This window comes from Schistocerca americana, chromosome 5 (assembly GCF_021461395.2).
Source record: "Schistocerca americana isolate TAMUIC-IGC-003095 chromosome 5, iqSchAmer2.1, whole genome shotgun sequence".
Taxonomy (NCBI): Eukaryota; Metazoa; Arthropoda; class Insecta; order Orthoptera; family Acrididae; genus Schistocerca; species Schistocerca americana.
In genome coordinates this window covers 637,415,998-637,440,682 of record NC_060123.1, presented here as the reverse complement: position 1 = coordinate 637,440,682, position 24,685 = coordinate 637,415,998, and the positions used below count along the sequence as shown (strand labels likewise).

The window sequence follows — 24,685 nt, the reverse complement described above, 5'->3', positions numbered from 1 at the left end:
AGACTCGAACTCGGGTCCTTTGCCTTTGCAAAGGCCCCGAGTTCGAGTCTCGGTCCGGCGCACATTTTTAATCTGCCAGGAAGTTTCAACTACAGGAATCATAAATCTGCTAGCAAGGGGTTAATGGGCGGGTGTCGATGCGGTGCGATGGGCGAGAAGTTGAGAATTTGGGTCTGACGGAAAGCGTGTGCGGATGCTCGAGGCGGATAATGTAACCGTCGAGTCCCGGTCCGGCACAAATTTTCAATTATAGTTTTCGCTGTGCTGCAGTGCACTGTGTGGCTGGAAGCCGTTACTACCTTCCTCTCTCTTTCGCATCCCGTTTCCTATCCATTGCTTTCACCCCGATTATTTACGAATGGAATGGCCTATGGTATCTGCCACTGCGAAACCGGGCAAGCGTGCTTGTGTCGTCACAGAAGTCTCTTCATTTACTCTCTGACTTCAGTGGGAGCGCTGTTGAAGTGTGTGATCGTTTTGGGCAGCAGTATAGAGGAATTATGAGCAAAGTTTTAACAGATTGTAAATCGTAGTCTGGAGAGTTACGTGCCTAGTAAGTTCATAGAGGATGGAAAGGGCACACCATGGTTTAAAAACGAAGTTCAGCGGATTCTGGGGAAGCAGTGGCTGTGGCACTCTAGGTCCAAAAGGGGACTCACAGATGACGACAATCGAAGGTTAGTAGAGATTCTGGCATGTGTGAAAAGATCTGTGCGCGAAGCATACAACATAACCACCGTCACACCTTAGTAAAAGATCCGGCAGAGACCCCAAGACAATCTGGTCTTACCTAAAATCGCTAAGGCTTCCATTCAGCCACTTGTTGACCACTATGGTGTGGCAGTTGTAGATAACAAAACGATAGCCGAAGTTTTAAATTTTACGTTCAAGAAATCGCTCACACAGGAGAACCGTACAAACTTACCGTCATCTGACATCGGACAAACTCCCGTATGGACGACATACAAATAAGCATATCTGGCGTAGAGAAACAACTGAAAGATTTGAAAACAAATACAGTCATGCTCATAAATTAAGGATGCTGATACAAGCTGAAACAACGCTCTGGTGGGCGGTTTACGGGTTTAAATCACCTCGGGGTATGATCAAGCGGTGCATTTAACCTCCGGTCGTCGCACGGTGGCGCTGGCAGCAGTCCACATACGCAGAGGCGTGTTGGTGCATGTCACAGTACGGTGCAGCGAGTAAGTGTGCAGACGTTTTCAGACGTGCTAATGGTGACTGTGTGTTGAAAATGGCTCAAAGAACACACATTGATGACGTTATAAGGGGTAGAATACTAGGGCGACTGGAGGCTGGTCAAACACAGCACGTCGTAGCACGGGCCCGCCGTGTGCCACTAAGTGTGATCTCAAGATTATGGCAACGATTGCAGCAGACAGGAAACGTGTCCAGGCGCTAAAGTACGGGACGTCCACAGTGTACAACACCACAAGAAGACCGATATCTCACAATCAGTGCCCGCACAGACGGCCACGGAGTACCGCAGGTAGCCTTGCTCGGGACCTTACCACAGCCACTGGAACAGTTGTCTCTCCAGACACACAGTCTACAGGCGACTGAACAGACATGGTTTATTCGCCTGGAGACCTGCAAGGTGCATTCCACTGACCCTGGTCACAGGAGTGCCTGTAAAGCCTCGTGTCAAGAACACGGTACATGGTCATTGGAACAGTGGTCCCAGGTTATGTTCACGGACGAATCCAGGTATAATCTGAACAGTGATTCTCGGCGAGTTTTCATCTGGCCTGAACCAGGAACCAGATACCAACCCCTTAATGTCCTTGAAAGGGACCTGTATGGAGGTCGTGGTTTGATGGTGTGGGGTGGGCTTATGACTGGTGCACGTACACCCCTGCATGTCTTTGACAGAGGAACTGTAACAGGTCAGGTGTATCGGGACATCATTTTGCACCAGCATGTCCGCCTTTTCCGGGGTGCACAGTGTCCCACCTTCCTCCTGGTGGATAATAACGCACGGCCCCACCGAGCTACCATCATGGAGGAGTACCTTGAAACAGAAGATATCAGGCGAACGGAGTGGCCTGCCTGTTCTCCAAACCTAAACTCCATCGAGCACTTCTTGGATGCTCTCGGTCGACGTATCGCTGCACGTCTTCAAACCGCTAGGACACTTCAGGGGCTCCGACAGGCACTGGTGCATGAATGGGAGCTGCTGGATCACCTGATCCATAGTATGCCAACCCGTTGTGCGGCCTTTTTACGTGTGCATGGTGATCATATCCCATATTGATGTCAGGGTACATGCGCAGGAAACAGTGGCGTTTTGTAGCACATGTGTTTCGGGACGGTTTTGTCAACTTATCACCAATACCGTGGACTTACAGAACTGTGTTGTATGTGTCCCCTATGTGCTTATGCTATTAGCGCCAGTTTTGTGTAGTGCCACGTTGTGTGGCACCACATTCTGCAATTATCCTTAACTTATGAGCATGAGTGTAAATCACCAGGTCCAGATGGAATGCCAGCTCGATTTTACAAAGAGTACGCTATATCATTGGCCCCTTACCTAGCTTGCTAGCACAAAGACCCAAGCGACTGGAAAAAGGCGCAGCTATAAGCGTGTGCAAGAAAGGTAAAAGAACAGACCTGCAAAATTATAGACCAGTATCACAATGCAAAATCCTTGAGCATATTCTCAGTTCGAATATAATAACTTTCTTGAGACTAAAAAGCCTATGTCCACGAATCAGCATAGTTTTAGAAAGCATCGCTCATACTGAGACCTATGGATGAAGGGCAACAGGAAGACTGCATATTTCTAGATTTCCGGAAAGCATTTGACACGATGCTCCACTGCAGGCTGTTAACCTAGGTACGAGCATATGAAATAAGTTCACAGATATGTAAGTGGATCGAAGACTTCTTAAATAATAGAACCCATTATCATGGCCTGGACGGCGAGTGTTCATCAGAGAAGGATACACTACTGGCCATCAAAATTGCTACGCCACGAAGATGGCGTTTTACAGACGCGAAATTTAACCGACAGAAAGAAGATGCTGTGATACGCAAATGATTAGCTTTTCAGAGCATTCATACAAGGTTGGCGCCGGTGGCGACATCTACAACGTGCTGACATGAGGAAAGTTTCCAACCGATTTCTCATACGCAAACAGCAGTTGACCGGCGTTATCTGGTGAAACGTTGTTGTGAAGCCTCGTGTAAGAAGGAGAAATGCGTACCATTAGGTTTCCGACTTTGATAAAGGTCGGATTGAAGCCTATCGCGATTGCGGTTTATCGTATCGCGACACTGCTGCTCGCTTTGGTCGGGATCCAATGACTCTTTGCAAAATATGGAATCGGTGGGTTCAGGAGGGTAATACGGAACGCCGTGCTGGATCCCAACGGCCTCGTATCACTAGCAGTCGAGATGACAAGTATCTTATCCGCATGGCTGTAACGCATCGTGCAGCCACGTCTCGATCCCTGAGTTAACAGATGGGGACGTTTGCAATACAACAACCATCTGCACGAACAGTTCGACGACGTTTGCAGCAGCGTGGACTATCAGCTCGGAGACCATGGCTGCGGTTATCCTCGACGCTGCATCACAGACAAGAGCGCCTGCGATGGTGTACTCAACGGTGAACCTGGGTGCACGAATGGCAAAACGTCATTTTTTCGGATGAATCCAGGTTCTGTTTACAGCATCATGATGGTCACATCCGTGTTTGGCGACAGGACGGTGAACGCACATTGTAAGCGTGTATTCGTCATCGCCATACTGGCGTATCACCCGGCGTGATGGTATGGGGTGCCATTGGTTACACGTCTCGGTCACCTCTTGTTCGCACTGACGGCACTTTGAACAGTGGACGTTACATTTCAGATGTGTTACGACCCCTGACTCTACCCTTCATTCGATCCCTGCGAAACACTACATTTCAGCTGGATAATGCACTACCGCATGTTACAGGTCCTGTACGGGCCATTCTGGATACAAAAAATGTTCGACTAGTGCCCTGGCCAGCACATTCTCCAGATCTCTCACCAATTGAAAACGTCTGGTCAATGGTGGCCGAGAAACTGGCTCGTCATAATACGCCAGTCACTACTCTTGATTAACTGTGGTATCGTGTTGTAGCTGCATGGGCAGCTGTACCTGTACACGCCATCCAAGCTCTGTTTGACTCAATGCCCAGGCGTATCAAGGCCGTTATTACGGCCAGAGGTGGTTGTTCTGGGTACTGATTTCTCAGGATCTATGCACCCAAATTGCGTGAAAATGTAATCACATGTCAGTTCTAGTATAATATAGTTGTCCAATGAATATCCGTTTATCATCTGCATTTCTTCTTGGTGTAGTAATTTTAATGGCCAGCAGCGTAAATCGTCAGGAGTGCCCCAGAGAAGTGTGGATGGACCACCGTTGTTCTCTATATACATAAATTATTTGGCGGACAGGGTGGGCAGCAATCTGTGGTTGTTCGTTGATGATACCTTGGTGTACGGTAAGATGTCGGAGTTGAGTGACTGTAGGAAGACAAAAAACGACTTAGACAAAATATCCCGCTGGTGTGATGAATAGCAGCCAACCCCACATGCGGAAAAATGAAAGTAATGTGCATGAGTAGGAAAAGCAAACCTGTAATGTTCGAATACAGTATTATTAGTGAACTGCGTGACACAATCAAGTCAAATACCTGGATGTTACGTTTCCAAGCGATATGAGGTGGAACGAGCTAGTGAAAACTATGGGAGGGAAGGCAAATTGTGACCTTAGGTTTATTGGGAGAATTTTGGGAAAGAGTGGTTCAGCTGTAAAGCAGACCGCATAGAGGACGCTGGTGCAGCCTATTCTTGAGTACTGCTCGAGTGTTTGGGATCCGTACCAGGTCGGACTGAAATAAGATGTCGAAGCTATTCAGTGATAGGCTTCTAGATTTGTTACCGGTAGGCTCGAACGACACGCAAGTGTTATAGAGATGCTTTGAGAACTCAAATGAGAATCCCTAGAGGGAAGACGACGTTCTTTTCGAGAAACACTACTGAGAAAGTTTAGAGAACCAGCATTTGAAGCTGACTGCCGAACGATTGTACTGGCAGCAACATACATCGCGCGTAAGGACCATGAAGACACGAGAAATTAGGGCTCATACGGAGGCGCACAGATATTCATTTCTCCCTCGCTCTATTTGTGAGTGGAACAGGAGGGGGAATGACAAGTAGTGGTACAGGGTACCCTCCGCCACGCACCGTACGGTGGCTTGCGGAGTATCTGTGTAGATGTAGAATGTCCCGACAACATAGTCGACACCATACGAAGGAATATGGAAGCGTGTTACAATGCAGGAGGTGATGTAACACAGTACCGAACGTTCCCCGGCAGCAGATTTTCATTTCACAGATCTCCAAAGATGTACTTTGTTTTCTTTTATTAGTTTGGTTACTGATTTGTTTTTATTTCACAGTCATTTTTTAATTTACTTCCATTCCCTGCTCCTTTGGAATGTATGCCATTCTGAGATATGCTTGTGGTGCACACAATTCTACACAAGTACTGACGCGTTACGTAACCTATCTTCTTAACGCACTTGTTCGTTACTGTACGTCTACGAAAGTGACTGTTGATGGATTCATATGTCAAACTGAAAATTTGGTGACCGCAGAAATGTTAATGTGCATCATTGAGGTGAAGCCGTACCCTACTGCCAAAATATCGGAGATTATTCACGGATATTTTCCGAGTATTTTGAAAGAAGGGGCCCATGTTCACCGGTGATTTTTTACAGAGTGATAATGTAATTATATATTATTTGGATTGCTTTCTACAAAACTGAGACACCCTGTGATGTGAAATAACCAAAGCGTACAATACAGAAGACATAGTAGTGCCCTCAGACACGTGAAAAAGTACTGTGATGTGGTTGCCGTCGGTGCATCTAACAAGGGAACCTCCCCATCGCACCCCCCTCAGATTTAGTTATAAGTTGGCACAGTGGATAGGCCTTGAAAAACTGAACACAGATCAATCGAGAAAACAAGAAGAAGTTGTGTGGAACTATGAAAAAATAAGCAACATATACAAACTGAGTAGTGCATGTGCAAGATAAGCAACATCAAGGATAGGGTGAGTTCAGGAGCGCCGTGGTCCCGTGGTTAGCGTGAGCAGTTGCGGAATGAGAGGCCCTTGGTTCAAGTCTTCCCTGAGTGAAAAGTTTACTATCTTTATTTTCGCAAATTTATGATCTGTTTCTTCGTTCACTGACGTCTCTGTTCTCTGTAATAAGTTTAGTGTTTGTGTTTTGCGACCGCACCGCAAAACCGTGCGATTAGTAGACGAAAGGACGTGCTCCCCAATGGGAATCGAAAACATTTGATCGCAAGGTCATAGGTCAACCGATTCCTCCACAGGAAAACACGTCTGATATATTCTATACGACACTGGTGACGGCATGTGCGTCACCTAACTTGTACACTTGGCGAATGGGTAAAAAAATTCTTCTACCTTGCCCGATTTAGGTTTTCTTGTGGATGTGATAATCACTCCCAAAAACGTGATGAAAACATAAGAGCTTGTCACATGAACTGAAAATAAAAAATTAAACTTTTCACCCGAGGGAAGACGTGAACCAAGGACCTCTCGTTCCGCAGCTGCTCACGCTAACCACGGGACCACTGCGCTCCTGAGCTTACCCTATCCTTGTTGTTGCTTATCTTGCACATGCACTACTCAGTTTGTATATTTTGCTTATTTTTTCATAGTTCCACATAACTTCTTCCTGTTTTCTCGGTTGATTTGTGTTCAGTTTTTCAAGGCCTATCCACTGTGCCAACTTATAACTAAAGCTGAGGGGGGGTGCGATGGGGAGGTTCCCTTGTAAGCAAAGCATCAATGCCCCGTTCTCTCAGTGCATTAAGTGAAGCGACACACAGAGTACATATTGGTCAATTCTTCATCAGTAAGCCTATCCAAATTGTTGTGTATACTGTTAATGTACAGCTAATACTGCTGGAAAAGCAAATGCGAGGCAAAGCAAATGCACGCTGCAGGGTGAATAGTGTCGCTGTTGTCAGCGGCAACTACCGTAAGTGGCTCGAAAAGGTTTGTCTCCAAACAAGACGCACTGTGCACACCTTCGGTATTTGAACTGTAATGCAGGTATTTTCAGTGCAACACGGATACAGCGATAAATGGGGTAGGAAATCAAACAAAAAGCAATTACTCTCTAATGAGCCAATGGAGACTAAGGGTCCCTCATACCTAAACGTTCAGAAAACGACCCCGAACAATCTACAAAATGCAATTTTGTTAAATAAAGACGTGATTGGAGACTGTGGCTGTTATATGAGACAGATTGTTGACGGTGTACCTCTGTCGTTATTTTATGCAACTTTGTGGTACTATAATTCACTGAATCCCATGTATTTGTATCTGTCTGCATTTAATGTCCTAGATTCAATTGCACATTGACAATTCGTTTAGTGACTGAACGAAAATGGTTTCCAATGCAGTGCAACGTTTGTGACTGTGAAAGTAAAAGCATCCTTGGGAATGTATTTCATTGCAAGAAAACTGTAAGAACAAACGCGCCAGATGGGAATTTCATGTAAGTTGCACTCCAACACAAATATGTAGTGCACCCATTTGATTACAAGTTTATAATAGTGAATTATTCTTTATCCTAGGGCAAATCACAGGAGACCAGTGTATAATTTGTTTCGATGAAAGGGTGAAAAACTGTCTGATGATGAATTGTGAAAAATTCGAAACCGGTAATGATATGTTAAGTAAGCTAAAACCAATTTGTGGCTGATTGCTGTACACCATTAACAACTTGCAAAACTTTGTGTATTTCGGGTTCATCCTGTATGTGCAGGTATTTATTGAGATTAGCTTCAAAACCTAAACAGACCTACAGTAAATGTTAGTAAATTTGTAATTTTGACAAAATTGGTTTTAACCTTCAAGAAATTCTTACTAGCCGTGATACACAATGCCAGTAATAATAATGATAATAATAATAAATTTTGCGGAATGTGGCGAGGCGTAAACATCTCCGAAACTTTGTGGAACGAAATGCCCTGCCCCTGGGTACTATCGCTGAAAGCCACAAAACAGCGAAGTTTGCAGAAAGCGAATGTTCACGTTAGGTTGTTGGTTTGCGATAGCAAAGGTGGCCCAGTCTTCCTCAACAGCCGAAACCAGTGAAGGTAGTCATGTTGGACGTTGATGTCTGGAACGAATCGACGTTCTAACTCACCCCACCGGTATTCCCTTAAGCTGAGGTCGGTACTTTGAGCAGGACAGTTCGTTTCCGGTTGTCCACAAAGCTTTACCTCACAGATTCTGCTTTACGAAAGAGTACAGCGACATGCTGATACAGCCAATCATCGTTCCCGAACTGTTACTGTACTGTAAGCAGTGCACAGTGCTGTGAAACGTCTTCATGTCCTTCCGCATTTAGCGTTTTCTTAAACGCAAAAAGGGATCACGCCCTAAACATGAAAAACACCCACATACCGTAATACCACCTCTTCGGTACATCAGGGTCGGCACTACATATGATCGCAGGTAACTTTCTCCGGGTATCCACCAAACCCAAACCCTCCCATAGGATTGTCACTGGGTATAGCAGGATTTCTCGAAATTAATCGTTTACCTTCGTCCACTGTCCATGCCATCGCTGTTTAAACTACCCTGCGCGTCTCTTCACATTGACTGCCTTATGAGGAGCTGCTCGACCTTTGTATCTCACTGTTGCTAACTACCAAGGCACGATTATTGTGCTAACTGGACTATTGGTAGCCTTTTGGAACAGTGATTCCTTCGGGTGATTTCGTGCAATTTTTACAACCCCCTGCCACAATCCTCGACGGTCCCTGTCCGTCAGCAAATGAGTTCAGCCTGGTCTTGGTGTAGTTTTGGTTGGTGCTTCTCGTTTCCAGTCCACATTCACGCCACCAACACTCTACTTGGGCAGCTTTAGGAGACTTGAAATATCCCTGATCGTTCTGTTACTCGCGAGGGAAACTCCCATCGCAACCCCGTCAGATTTTGTGGTAAAATGGTTCAATGGATGGACCGTCAAAAACTGAACACAGATCAGCGTGAAAATAGGGAGAAGCTGTGCTCAACTGCGAAAGAAGAAGGAAAAATAGAAACGGCGAATCATCCAACAGATGTGCAATATTTGAACAGCAACAGCGTCGTGGTTATGTGGTCACGGACTCTGAAGAGGGAGATCCGTGTTCAAACCTCCTTCGTGCCCTATATACTTCTTTTTTCCACAAAATTATGAACTGTTCGTCCGGTCATTGACGTGTCTGCTCACTGTATTCAAATTTGTGTCTGTGTCGTGATGTAACGTCCGTTTGCAACAGCGAGGTATAAGGAAGGGACCTCCACAAGTACGTACCTCCTATTTCTTCTACACAAGTACCACATGTTATGACTCTAGCGTCCATTTCTGTAGGTTTTGTCTCTTCCTTTGTTGCAACATAGTTCTCACCTGTTTGTCTATGTAGCATCTCAAAATGGCTCTGAGCACTATGGGACTTAACTTCTGAGGTCATCAGTCCCCTAGAACTTAGAACTACTTAAACCTAAATAACCTAAGGACATTACACACATCCATGCCCGAGGCAGGATTCGAACCTGCGATCGTAGCGGTCGCGCGGTTCCACACTGTAGCGCCTAGAACCGCTCGGCCACCCCGGCCGGCTGTAGCATCTCACCTGCTGTCACTGTTTACAACATTTACTTGCGACAGTAATAGATTCTTACCACATGCCTCATATTCTATAACAAACGTATACTGTGGCAATTGCCACGACTACAGTAGAAGAACAGACACGTCAAATAACCGCACGGAAAGTTCGGGATATTGTGAAAAAAAGGGGCACAAGGAAGGTTTGAACACGGACCTCCCGCTTTGCAGTCCAACCCCGTGGCCACATAACCACGACGCGGCGATTCTTGTAATTCGCTCGATGTTGCACATCTTGTACTTGAACCATTCCTGTTTCTATTTTGCTTCTTTTTTCACAGTTCAGTACACCTTCTTCCTGTTTTCATGCTTGATCTGTGTTTAGGTTTAGACGGTCTATCCACTGGGCTAGCTGCGATGGGGAGCCCCTTCTGTCAGGTGACATCCATGACTAATACACGTCCGAAGTCACTGAGCTCTCATAACCAAAAATGGTTCAAATGGCTCTGAACACTATAGGACTCAACATCTGAGGTCGTCAGTCGCCTAGAACGTAGAACTACTTAAACCTAACTAATCTAAGGACATCACACACATCCATGCCCGAGGCAGGATTCGAACTTGCGATCGTAGCGGTCACGCGGTTCCAGGCTGAAGCGCCTAGAACCTCTCGGTCACAGCGGCCGGCCTCTCCTAACCGATCGATTCTGTTGTCACTGGTTCTCTATTGCCAACACAGTAACCCAACCACCTCGTTGTATGTTGGCGGATAAGTCTCACGTGCATCTGTTGCTTAATTCCGCACGACGTAGGGATGACCGGATACTTTTGATCGGTAGTATAAACTGGGCTTTGGTTTCGTGCAGCGTGCGGCAACAGAGTCGCAGAACACCAAAGTACCAGAAGTGCAAGGCCCTGGTTGCGACACAGAAACAGAGAACTACAGCAGCGCTCCAAGTGGCGTGGCAATTAACTTTGAATGAGAGAAATATGGCGCGTAAATTCATATTACTGCTTTTCGAAATACGAGTACCAGATGGTAATAGTTTTTATTTGTACTTAATGGGTGGGTCTGGTAGTAAACTGCATTTATTTGCAAAATCTAGTTTTGCAATTTCGACCGTGTGACTTATCAAGTGGAAATTACGTCCCTGATTACGACCTTCTTGCGCGTGTTGCACTCTTTGAACAGCAACGCAAATATGTTGCTCGTAGTCTGCTTAATTTTTGCTCTCGTACGCAATACTTGGTCCGGTAAATGATTCCGTATTTGTTTCTGTTTCTTATGAAGTAAAAACTAGTTTCGTCAAATGATAATCTGTAGACTCATGTCGATTTATCACCGCTTACGAATCCGTGTGTGAACGCTCGAATTTAAATGCGCTATAAGAATACTGCGCGTATCCTACGTTATTTTTGTTACCATCCGTTTTTCATAATATCGCATTTAATGAAATGAAATTAAAAGAAATGTAATGTGGCGAGGGCCTCCCAGCGGGTAGACCCGATCGCCTGGTGCAAGTCTTTTGATCTGCCGCCACTTGGATGACCTGCGCGTCGATGATGATGATGATGAAGAAGAAGACTACACAAACAACCAGTTCTTGAGCGGAGGAAATCTCCAACCCAGCCGGGAGTCGAACCCGGGTCCCCAGCATGACAAGCCGGCGCGCTGTCCACTGAGCTACTGTGGGGGAATTCGCATTTAATGGAGGCCACCGAAATTTTCATTGATTTCTGCTAAAAGTACTGATTATAGTATCGTGTGACTAGGGCCTCCTGTCGGGTAGACCGTTCGCCGGATGCAAGTCTTTCGATTTGACGCCACTTCGGCGACTTGCGCGTCGATGCCGATGAAATGATGATGATTAGGAGAGCACAACACCCAGTCCCTGAGCGGAGAAAATCTCCGACCCAGCCGGGAATCGAACCCGGGCCCTTAGGATTGACATTCCGTCGCGCTGACCACTCAGTTACCGCGGACACGTTAATAACATGTGAAAACATTTGCGTAATAGTGTCGCATTTTTAACATGTGCAGGGAAGAATGCTTTGTCACTAAAACTACAAAGCGCAGGGCCCCCTTATCTACATCTGGATCCACACTCTGCAAGACACTGTGAAACGATGGCGCTCTGTGACAAGACGCAAGCAGAATTACGCACCCATTCCGTGACAGATATGATAAAGTCGAATACCAATACTGTCGGAACCTGCTCACATAGAGTTCTCCATGAAATGCAAGAAAGTGCGGGAAACTGATGCAAACAAAACTAACGTATAATAAGAACACCATACTTAGAATGCATTTAAATCGAGCAGTTCACACTCAATTTCGTAAGAAATAACAGAATATCATGCAACGAAAGCAGCTTCTGTTTCATATGAAACGAAAACAAATTTCGAATCTTTCAGCCCACTTAATATTACTGATGAGAGAAGAACGACATTAGAATACGAGTACCCTATTTACAACGCTATTCAAAGAGTGCAGTACACATGAGAAGTCGTGATCAGAAGCGCACTGTGATGAAACCAACTTCTGTTAACCATGAAACGATAATGAACGTGGAAGCCTAAAAAAAAAAAAAAATAATATCTGCCAATAAAAGAGTGAGATGATGGACTAATAGACTTCCAGCGCTCCAAGTGGCGTGGTAGCGAACCGAGGGTATATTACCAGAAGTCCCTACATGATCATACAGTGTGGGATTCCACGGCCGGTACTGACTTCGTTTAAAACTGCCTGGCTGACAGGACGTGGTCGATGCATAAAACTTTCCCCTAACGTTTCTTCTCCGATTGCGGGCGCGACCTTCACGGGTAAAGCCGCGAACTGCAACTAGAACTCGCACAAAGCGCCGAATATATAGGCAGTGCAGAGGGCACCATAGTACATTACATGAGGTGGGTGACGAAAGTATCTCTGGTAATGCCAACATTCTCGATTGAAAGTAATCGATCGTCATTCTTACAGTGCAACATCGACATCTACATTTTATCAAGTTTAACTCCTTCCTCTTTTCTGTTAAATTTATTACTGTGTTTATAAACCTCAATAGCCTCTCCATACATGCACGCATTGCAGTGCGATGTTTTCGATATGACGTTCGCCTCACAGAATTTTATTTTATGATCACTCTCTTGGTAAACATGTTCCGCGACGGCCGATTTATCCGTATGTCCCGGGCGGCAGTTCCTCTTGCTCGGCCAGACGAATCTTAACACTCTTTTTGTGGCACCAATATAAACCAGTCCACAACTACAAGAAATTTTATATACGCCTGTTGTAGCCAAAGGAGTGTACCTTTTGCTGATCTTAAATATTCTTTTATTTTCCTGGTGGGTCTGAAGATAATGGCCATCTGAATTTTTTGGAAATGTCTGTTGTCAAGTGAGGCGACGGGACGTTAGGCCATAGAGTATATAATGACCTTCTAACCACCACACCAGACACAAAAGAGGTGTGATTAAGACCTAGGTAGAGCACTTCGCTCTAGGAAAAGAATCAGTACAACGAGAAACAGCAGCCGTCCAAGGGAAAGTTTTGCAGCCGTTCATTAATACGATTACAGATCGCATTAGGAAAGTGAAGAGCAAGTATGGTGTGGGCTCTACCTTCAGACGCACCAAGGAAGTAAAAAGAATGTTTGAGATCGGGAAAGGATACAAAACATCCCTTGGCTACACCGGGTGTATGTAAAATTCCTTGTAGTTGTGGACTGGTTTACACTGGTTCAAGAAAAAGGAGTATAAACACTCGTCTGGTTGAACACAGGAGGAATTGCCACCTGAGACATAAGGACAAATCAGCCGTAGCGGGACTTGTTTACCAAGAGGGTGATCGTGATATAAAATTCAGTGAGACGAGCGTCATGTCAAAACGAGCGTCGTATCGTCAAAAAATAACGAGCGTCATATCAATGTAATTCAAATGGTTTAAATGGCTCTGAGCACTATGGGACTTAACATCTGAGGTCATCAGTCCCCTAGACTTAGAGCTACTTAAACTAAACTCACCTAAGGACATCACACTATCCATGCCCGAGGGAGGTTTCGAACCTGCGACCGTAGCAGCAGCGAGGTTCCGGACTAAGCGCCTAGAACCGCTCGGCCACAATGGCTGGCCATATCAATGTATATACAGGATGTTACAAAAAGGTACGGCCAAACTTTCAGGAAACATTCCTCACACACAAATAAAGAAAAGATGTTATGTGGACATGTGTCCGGAACGCTTAATTTCCATGTTAGAGCTCATTTTAGTTTCGTCAGTATTCTCGATTCACCGCCAGTTGGCCCAATTGAAGGAAGGCAATGTTGACTTCGGTGCTTGTATAGACACGCGGCTCATTGCTCTACGGTACTAGCATCAAGCACATCAGTACGTAGCATCAACAGATTAGTGTTCATCACGAACGTGGTTTTACAGTCAGTGCAATGTTTACAAATGCGAAGTTGGCAGATGCCCATTTGATGTACGGATTAGCACGGGGCAATAGCCGTGGCTCGGTGCGTTTGTATCGAGACAGATTTCCAGACCGAAGGTGTCCCGACAGGAAGACGTTCGAAGCAATTGATCGGCGTCTTAGGGAGCACGGAACATTCCAGCCTATGACTCGCGACTAGGGAAGACCTAGAACGACGAGGACACCTGCAATGGACGAAGCAATTCTTCGTGCAGTTGACGATAACCCTAATGTCAGCGTCAGAGAAGTTGCTGCTGTACAAGGTAACGTTGACCACGTCACTGTATGGAGAGTGCTACGGGAGAACCAGTTGTTTCCGTACCATGCACAGCGTGTGCAGCCACTATCAGCAGCTGATTCGCCTCCACGGGTACACTTCTGCGAATGGTTCATCCAACAATGTGTCAATCCTCATTTCAGTGCAAATGTTCTCTTTACGGATGAGGCTTCATTCCAACGTGATCAAATTGTAAATTTTCACAATCAACATGTGTGGGCTGACGAGAATCCGCACGCAATTGTGCAATCACGTCATCAACACAGATTTTCTGTGAACGTTTGGGCAGGCATTGTTGGTGATGTCTTGATTGGGCCCCATGTTCTTCCACCTACTCAATGGAGCACGTTGTCATGATTTCATACGGGATACTCTACCCGTGCTGCTAGAACATGTGCCTTTACAAGTACGACACAACATGTGGTTCATGCACGATGGAGCCCCTGCACATTTCAGTCGAAGTGTTCGTACGCTTCTCAACAACAGATTCGGTGACCGATGGATTTGTAGAGGCGGACCAATTCCATGGCCTCCACGCTCTCCTGATCTCAGCCCTCTTGACTTTCATTTATGGGGGCATTTGAAAGCTCTTGTCTACGCAACCCCGGTACCAAATGTAGAGACTCTTCGTGCTCGTATTGTGGACGGCTGTGATACAATACGCCATTCTCCACAGCTGCATCAACGCATCAGGGATTCCATGCGACGGAGGGTGAATGCATGTATCCTCGCTAACGGAGGACATTTTGAACATTTCCTGTAACAAAGTGTATGAAGTCACGCTGGTACGTTCTGTTGCTGTGTGTTTCCATTCCATGATGAATGTGATTTGAAGGGAAGTAATAAAATGAGCTCTAACATGGAAAGTAAGCGTTTCCGGACACATGTCCACATAACATATTTTCTTTCTTTGTGTGTGAGGAATGTTTCCTGAAAGTTTGGCCGTACCTTTTTGTAACACCCTGTAGAGGCTATTGAGATTTATGAAACCGTAATAATTTTAACAGAAACGAATAAGGTGTTAAATTACATATATTTTTTATGTCAACGTTGCACCGTAAGAATGACGATCGACCATTTTCAGCCGAGATGTTGGCATTACCAGAGTTAATGTCGTAACCGGCGTGACGTGATGGACTGTGGTGCCCTCAACTAGGGCTGCTGATAAAATATCGATATTTCTTCCAAAAAATATCTATATAGATAGGCGATATATTTTTTCTCGAAATACCAATAACGAAATAGCAATATCGAGGGCTAATATTTTTACTTCATCCTGTATTTTTTCCGCAGTTTTCGGTAAATATCTGAAACTGTACAACATAACTTTACTTTGTCTACCTACTTTTTGAGCTTTTATCACGTCCAATCTTTCTCTTTGACTGTGTGAAGCAAGTATAGGTGGTACAAAAAAGAAGTCCGATTGCAATGTGAAGAAATAGTACACCAGTTGCGTTAAAAACAATTTTTAACGCGACTAGTGTGCTATTTCTTCACATCAGCATTCTTCAAAAACAGTTGCTGAAAACAGTGAACACAAAGCTAAATGACAAGGTTGGTCTTTGCAGTGGGCGGATACGTGTGAGGGGAAATGCTGACGTAATCGGCGTTCGACGCTACCAACAGAAACTGCAACGTTCAACTTGTCCGCTCAATTTTGACACTACATCTGCGAGGTCAATGGCGTTGGAAGAAATGGAAGGAAAAAAAAAGTGAAGTCGACATGAAGTGTTCCGGGCAAATCCGATACGTGACGAAACCGAACAAAGGACCCATCGGACACCTTTTATTGTGCGACTTACATGCACTTTCCATTGTTAGCAAAGGGGCTACTCCCAAGCGTGAACGTGATACGTTTCTCTTTCATTTCTCGCACTAAGGGGGATAGGCAAGCTGCCGGTTTATTGATGTAGGTGGGGCGTTTTAAAAGCCCGCGCAAAAATAAAAACTACTTACGTGTTTAGGGTAAACCTTATTTAGACTCATACACATCGTCAAACGCTGTTCTAATTTGTTGATCCCTTCAGAATAATAGGAATTGTCCAAGTCTGAAAAATAGCTATTAGTTGCTGCACTCACCTCCTCGTTTGGAAAAAATCTTTGTCCCGCCAGCCATTTCTTCAAATTGGGGAACAAATAGTAGTCCGAGGGAGCCAAGTCTGGAGAACAGGGGGGACATGAAGCGAGTTTGAATCCAATTTTCCATTAATTTGGCGACTACAACTGCTGAGGTGTGTACTGGTACACTGTCGTGATGGAAAATGACTTTTTTGCGGCCCAATCGCCGGCGTTTTTCTTGCAGCTCGGTTTTCAAACGGTCCAATAACGATGAATAATATGCACCTGTAATAGTTTTACCCTTTTCCAGATAGTCGACGAGGATTATCCCTTGCGAATCCCAAAAGACAGTCGCCATAACCTTTCCGGCCGAAGAAATGGTCTTCACCTTTTTTGGTGCAGATTCCCCTTGGTGACCCATTGTTTAGATTGTTGTTTGGCATCAGGAGTATAGTAATGTATCCGTTTCATCCACAGTGACGAAACGACGCTTAAAGTCCTGCGGATTCTTCCTGGACAGCTGCAAACCATCCTTGCAACACTTCACACGATTCCGTTTTTGATCAAGCGTGAGCAATCGCGGAATCCATCTTGCGGTAGCTGTCTCATGTCGAAATGTTTATGCAAAATATTATGTACCCGTTCATTCGAGATGCCCACAGCACTAGCAATCTCACGCACCTTAATTCTTCTGTCAACCATCACCATATCATGGATTTTATCAATGATTTCTGGAGTCGTAACCTCCACAGGGGTCCAGAACGTTCAGCACCACTTGTGCCCATATGGCCACTCCGAAAATTTTCAAACCACTTATAAACTGTTGTGATCGAAGGTGAAGAGTCACCGTAATGTTTATCAAGCTTCTCTTTAGTCTCCTGAAGCGATTTGCCTTTCATAAAGTAATGTTTAATCACCACAAGAAATACTTTTTCGTCCGTTTTTTGACAATCCCTCAACTTCCTTGATTCACACGGATGCGAAACACAAATAACTATACCAATATGGCTTCCCAAAGATGCTACGAACTAAAGATTACCTCGATACGGCCGGTGGTGCCATCTCTCGGACTTTGCACGGACTTTTCAAACGCCCCTCGTACAGAATATCAAATAATATTGGAACACGTGAGGCAATACTGACTCTACGACTTATCTTAGAAGCTAGATTAAGAAAAGGCAAACCTACGTTTATAGCATTTGTAGAGTTAGAGAAAGCTTTTAACAATGTTGACTGGAATACTCTCTTTCAAATTCTGAAGGTGGCAGGGAGCGAAAGGCTATTTACAATTTGTACAGAAACCAGATGGCAGTTATAAAGAGTCGAGAGACATAAAAGGGAAGCAGTGGTTGGGAAGGGAGTGAGACAGGGCTATAGTCTCTCCGCAATGTTATTCAATCTGTATATTGAGCAAGCAGTAAAGGAAACAAAGGAAAAATTCGGAGTAGGTATTAAAATCCATGGACAAGAAATAAAAACTTTGAGGTTCGCCGATGACATTGTAATTCTGTCAGAGACAGCAAAGGACTTGGAAGAGCACTTGAACGGAATGGACAGTGTGTTGAAAGGAGGGTATAAGATGAACAAAAGTATAACGAGGATGATGGAATGTAGTCGAATTAAATCGGGTGATGCTGAGGGAATTAGATTAGGAAATGACACACTTAAAGTAGTAAAGGAATTTTGCTATTTGGGGAGCAAAATAACTGAAGATGGTCGAATAGAGAGGATATAAAATGTAGACTGACAGTGGCAAGGAAAGCGTTTCTGGAGAAAAGAAATTTGTTAACATCGAGTATAGATTTAAGTGTCAGGAAGTCGTTTCTGAAAGTATTTGTTTGGAGTATAGCCATGTATGGAAGTGAAACATGGGCGATAAATAGTTTGGACAAGAAGAGAATAGAAACTTTCGAAATGTGGTGCTACAGAAGAATGCTGAAGATTAGATGGGTAGATCACACAACTAATGAGGAGGTATTGAAGAGAATTGGGGAGAAGAGAAGTTTGTGGCACAACTTGACTAGAAGACAGGATCGGTTGGTAGGAAATGTTCTGAGGCATCAAGGGTTCACCAATTTAGTATTGGAGGGCAGCGTGGAGGGTAAAAATCGTAGAGATAGACCTAGAGATGAATACACTAAGCAGATTCAGAAGGATGTAGGCTGCAGTACGTACTGGGAGATGAAGCAGCTTCCACAGGATAGAGTAGCATGGAGAGCTGCATCAAACCAATCTCAGGACTGAAGACCACAACAACAAATCAATACTTAAATATACAGCTCTAAAACTGGCAGTATATGTACAATATGCAGCCGATATTTTTATGGGCCGATTCGTAGACGTTGTTTCCGTCTATATTTCTGTACATCGATACTTATTTCGATATATCGAGGGCTGATGATAAGTTTTTTTTTTAAATATTGATATATCGGATGTTTTTAAAAAGATCAACGGTCCTGCTCTCTACACTGCCTATACATTCGGCGCTCCCTCGAGTTCTGATTGCAGTTCGCTGCTTTGCCTCTGAAGATATCTCTCGCAGTCAGAGAGGAAACGTCATGGGAAACTAAAGTGCATCGACCACGGTCTCCTAGCACGCGCAACTCGGCGGACTCTTCTGCAGTGAAAGGAATTGGCATGGTTGGGGGCGGCGGCCCTCGGATAGAGGTATGCAGCTGTTTGTGGTCCAGCAGGTGTCGCCGTCGTCGACGCCGGGGGCGGGCCACGGGCACGCCGTGGCCAAGATGGTGCGCGTGACGAGCGACCCGGCGCTCAGCCCCTGCCTCGAGAGGCGGCGCTTCGGCTACGAGGGCGACGGCGCGGCGGAGGCGGCGGGGGCGGCCGACGCGGACCTGCCCGAGCAGCCGCCGCCCAAGCCCAGCCGGGTGCCGTCGCTGCCGCCCAAGGAGCACGCGGCCGCGGCGGCCAACCACGACGCCCACCACCCGCCCGTCTTCGACAACGGATTGCCGGTATGTCTGATCCTTCCACCTGATCGATGGTTACAGAGCCAGCCCTCTCTGCCCTGTCCTTCATTAAGTTTCTAACTTAATAACAGTGAATTTTTCGCGCTTCCGCAAACCTCTCCCTACAGCTCATTCCAGTACCTGTGTCCTACAGGGTGGCGCACGAAATGTGTTACCAATTGTTTCTTTCGCAATTTACGACGCACATCTCTACAGCAGTACCAGCAGGGCTTGGAAAAACAAATGAGTTACGAAATGACGTGTAATTCACGATACTGCCGCTAGGAGATTAGTAAGTAGCAATGGCTGACAATGGAAGACTGACGACACATCAACGATCGGCAATTGTGGTACTTTTTCATGAAACGAAAAACCTTGTTGTGACTCAGAGGCGTTTTCGACAACAGTTTAAAACACGATGGGTCCCTTGCAAGAAGACCATCCACAGGTTGTACGATAAATTTGAACAGGAAGTAACAGTATTGGAAGCGAACGACCTCGACCTAAGCCTGTTTGTTCGCCGGAGAATATTGAAGCGGTACGAGTTGCTGTACAGAGAAGTCCCGGTAAATCGTGTAGAAAGGCAGCAGTGCAACTGGGAATATCCAGACGCTCCGTTCTACGCATTTTTAAAAGTGCCCTCCATATTTACCCATATAAGATGACCTGTGCACAGAAGCTCACTGAAGAACACAAGCAGCAGAGACTACTGTTTGCTCAGTGGGATAGGGAAGAAACTCTCAACAACGTTTGGTTTTGAGATGAGGTGCATTTTCATTTAGACAGTGTGGTTAACAAACAAGATGTACGCTTTTGGGCCACTGAAAACCCACAAGTGCCTCGTGAACGACAACATTATGCTCCGAGGATTACAGTGTGGGCAGCAATTTCTAGTCACGGACTTGTTGGACCCTTTTTCTTTGAAGAAACTGTGGACTGCGAGCGTTATTTGAGCATGCTTCGCAATAGCTTCATTCCACAGCTTCCTGCTACTGCCTTGCCCTTCAACACGCAGTGGTTCATGCAAGGTGGAGCAAGGCCACATACTGCAAACACTCTGTTGGAGTTTTACACGAGCATTTCGACATGCGGATCATTTCACTCAGGTTTCCAGGTCGCTTCAATGACGGACAAAATTGCCCTCCCCCAATAGCCCAGACCTCAATCCATGTGACTTTTTTCTTTGGGGGTATCTAAAGGAAAAAATTTTCCGGAATCGTCCACGTGATTTAATGGAGCTCAGAAGACTTATTTTTCAAGCTTGCAGTGAAATTACGGAAGACATGTGCCGTAGGGTAATCACTAACTTCAGTGTTCGTTTGAAGGAAGTTAGGAAACGAAATGGTGGACATATTGAGCATGTGCTGAGTTAGAACAAATCTCCATGGACGGCTCTTCATTGTAGTATATGTTCCTTTCAGATTGTATTGACAATAAAGTTTATATTCAAAAACAAAATGGTAACACATTTCTTGCACCACCCTGTATATCAATAAATGACAGTACTGTGTATAATTAGCGACATTGACATACATATGACAATGTGTGATTGATTTATTTACTGCAGAAGCTGACGCTATAAATTAACATTACTTGAACTGAATAGTCAACAATAGTCTTGTGCGTTGTGAGGGTAAAATATTCCCTGACATCTTTCAACAACCGGTAGCGTTTCGTCATTGGTAATGACTAGGTGTTTGGCAATATCTTGTACCATTTTAGCGACGCTGTGCAGTACAACATGGGATAACACCATCTTTCTTTCTTTCTTTTGCTTGCGCCTTTGTCACACAATGACTCAGGATCGGCACGGTTAATCGGATTTGGCAAGGTTAATTTAAGGGGTGGCCGGATGCCCTCCCTGCCGCCACCCTGTACCCCCCGAGACGGAATTAGTGTACCCCAACTGTCTGCGTCTAGTGTAATCCATGGAATAGTGCGAATGTGTTCAGATGTTTGCGAGCCGTGGAACTGAGGTGGGACGTGGGGACCAGCCCGGTATTCACCTAGTGGGATGTGGAAAACCGCCCAAAAACCACATCCAGGCTGGCCGGCACACTGGCTTCCGTCGTTAAGCCGCCAGGCGGATTCAATCTGGGGCCAGCGCGCCTACCCGAGTCCAGGAAGCAGGCGCATTAGCGCTCTCGGCTAAGCTGGCAGGTGGGATAACACCATCAACCCCTCCAATAACTGATTGTGTTTGTGATCCCAAAAATTTCCCCTTTCGTAAATGCAGTTCATCAAGAGGAGGAATAGAATACCCACAGATATCAAGTTCTTGAGAACAGCCTGGTTATCTTTTAGTTGGTTGAATACCCACAGATACCAAGTTCTTGAGAACAGCCTGGTTATCTTTTAGTTGGTTGATTTGTAGGAGGGGACCAAACAGCTTGGTCCTGGGTCCCATCGGACGAGGGAAGGATGTGGAAGGAACTCGACCTTTCAAAGGAACCATCCCGGTATTTGCCTGAAGCGATTTAGGGAAATCACGGAAAACCTAAATCAGGATGGCTGGACACGAGTTGGTTGACTTTTGCAGAGCGAAACACTTACATGGTGTAATGGAACTATGTGCAGATATTTTTATATGTACATACATCGGCGTGGTGGTTGTCTTTCCTTAGCGGTAAACTGTCTTCCGACAGACCCGTCACAAACTTTGCGTCATGATGTTTTCTGCACGGCCATACCTGGGCCGCGATGTGAACAACGCCGGTCAATATAGTGTAACCGTTTTGCGCCCATACGTCCACACTTCAACATCTGACCTGCTGTCCAGGGGAAAATAAACGTCGATGTCTTGCTCTTGCTCCTATGTGCTTGTAGGTACTACCCGACCTAAAAACATGTGACTTGTAGTAGCTATAATTACTAGTCTGCATATGACGTAAATGCTGAAGTAATGTGGTTCAGTACACCATCCTCAGTCATCAACAGGAATACATGCACTTACACATACCCGTTACACCCTATATATATATGTCTCAACTGTAGCATGTGTTATTCTGTTGTGATCGCCAGCTGAGCTAACCATCAAAAACTTGAAGGTATCTAAGTTAGACGAATACCAAGAGCGTTTTCAGGGAATCCACATGTATGTTATATCCTGGGTGCTCTGCAGCTTGTAAGTATTTGTAAATTCCGCGTTTTTGTCTCTTGACAGTAGTGTCCAGTACGACCAAGAATTGTGGTCGTTTAGCGTTGGACGGTTGCAACATGTACACATGACAAACTGTGTACCACAGACATCCATACTTGACACACACGTCTTCAGACATAGTCATTCACGATATATTCCACTCATGTTGGCTATATGTCCGAATACTGGTCTTGGTATTAAATATTTCTCAATGAAGCTCTTGGTGTATGGCAAAAGGAACCCACATAATAGCAGCTGACGGGATAAGGCGGTAAACAATACCAACAACCCTCTACGCTCGAATCTTTCATAAATAGAATTCCCGTGTATAAAACAGTTTCAAACGTTTGACTACTTTCAAACTGAGTTGGTAGTAAAGAAGTAATAAATTAAAATGTCATTCCTAATGTAGAAGTTTTACTGCATGAACAGCGAGAAAGTAGCAACAAATACACTATTTTCCTTTAATTATTTTATGAGAGATGTAAGCAAGATAAACTTCGGAGAGGTTTGAAATTATGTGTAAAGATTGTTGAAAGTCACTGACCACTCTCATTCTCAAATACTGGATGAATATAGTGTGCAAGGAGATACCTGGGTGTCTGTCCTCAGAGTCTGACGCCCAGGTTTGTTTCTCGTTACAAACAAAAAGATTTTTTAAGCGAAATTTTACGTACCCGTTCGATAGAGCGCTCCCAGATTACTCTAATGTGATATTCGTTTTATCAGTACGTATTAACAGAGATAGTGAAACTCGGAGTACGAGGGTCACTCCAAAAGAAATGCACACTATTTTTTTTTAAATCCATCTTTTATTCTACATGTTTGAAAGCTTTTTACAGTGTGTAGATACATCCTTTAGGGACAATATTTTCATTTCCCCACATAATTTCCATCCCTCTCAACTGCCTTACGCCATCTTGGAACCAGCGCCTGTATACCCCGCACGGTAAAAATTCTGGACCAACCTGTTGGAGCCACTGTTTGGCAGCGTGCACAAGGGAGTCATCATCTTCAAACCTTGTTCCACGAAGAGAGTCTTTCAGTTTCTCAAAGAGATGATAGTCACATGGAGCCAGGTCAGGACTGTAAGGCGGGTGTTTCAGTGATGTCCATCCGAGTTTAGTGATCGCTTCCATGGTTTTTTGACTGACATGTGGTCGTGCATTGTCGTGCAACAGCAAAGCATCCTGCTTTTGCCGATGTGGTCGAACATGACTCAGTCGAGCTTGAAGTTTCTTCAGTGTCGTCACATATGCATCAGAATTTATGGTGGTTCCACTTGGCATGATGTCAACAAGCAAGAGTCCTTGGATTCGAACACCGTAGCCGTAACTTTTCCAGCAGAAGGTGTGGTTTTAAATTTTTTTTGTTGGGTGAATTTGCATGATGCCACTCCATTGATTGCCTCTTCGTCTCTGGTGAAAAATGATGGAGCCATGTTTCATCACCTGTCACAGTCCTTCCAAGAAATTCATCTCCACCATTCTCGTACTGTTCCAAACGTTCGCTGAATACTGTTTTTCTTGTTTCTTTGTGAGGGAACCCATCTGGCACAAACCTTTTTTAACGCAAACACTTTCAGTATTCTGCAAACACTTCTTTCCCCTATCCCAGCGCAGCGTGACAATTCGTTCACTGTGATGCGTCTGTCAGCAGTCACCAATCCGTTAACTCTCTGCACACTGTCTGGAGTGTGTGCAGTACGAGGCGTGCATCTGCGAGGAAAATCCTCAATATTGCCGTGCCCGCTTTCGTCACGTAACCTGGTTGCCCACCAACTAACTGTACTGCGATCGACAGCACCATCTCCATACACCTTTTTCAACCTCTTGTGGATGTTTCCCACGGTCTCGTTTTCACAGCACAGGAATTCTATGACAGCACGTTGCTTCTGACGAACGTCAAGTGTAGCAGCCATATTGAAGACATGCTGTGACAGCGCCACTCACGGGAACAGGTTGAACTAAGTTTGAAAACAAGCGGGAAGGATGTATCTACGCACTGTAAAACTTTCACACGTGCAAAATGAAAACTGTATTTTTACAAAAATAGTGTGCATTTGTTTTGGAGTGACCC

The 24,685-nt window shown here is 45.0% G+C and overlaps 1 protein-coding gene across 1 annotated transcript in view; it reads left to right on the top strand.

Moving 5' to 3' along the window:
* Positions 1 to 24,685, top strand: part of LOC124616600 (breast cancer anti-estrogen resistance protein 3 homolog) — a 1,084,307-nt gene that overhangs the window by 994,415 nt on the left and 65,207 nt on the right. Inside the window, exons 10-11 of the mRNA XM_047144920.1 lie at positions 19,192 to 19,397; positions 24,578 to 24,593. Coding sequence (XP_047000876.1) covers positions 19,192 to 19,397; positions 24,578 to 24,593 — 222 coding nt within the window. The remainder of the gene's footprint in view (positions 1 to 19,191; positions 19,398 to 24,577; positions 24,594 to 24,685) is intronic.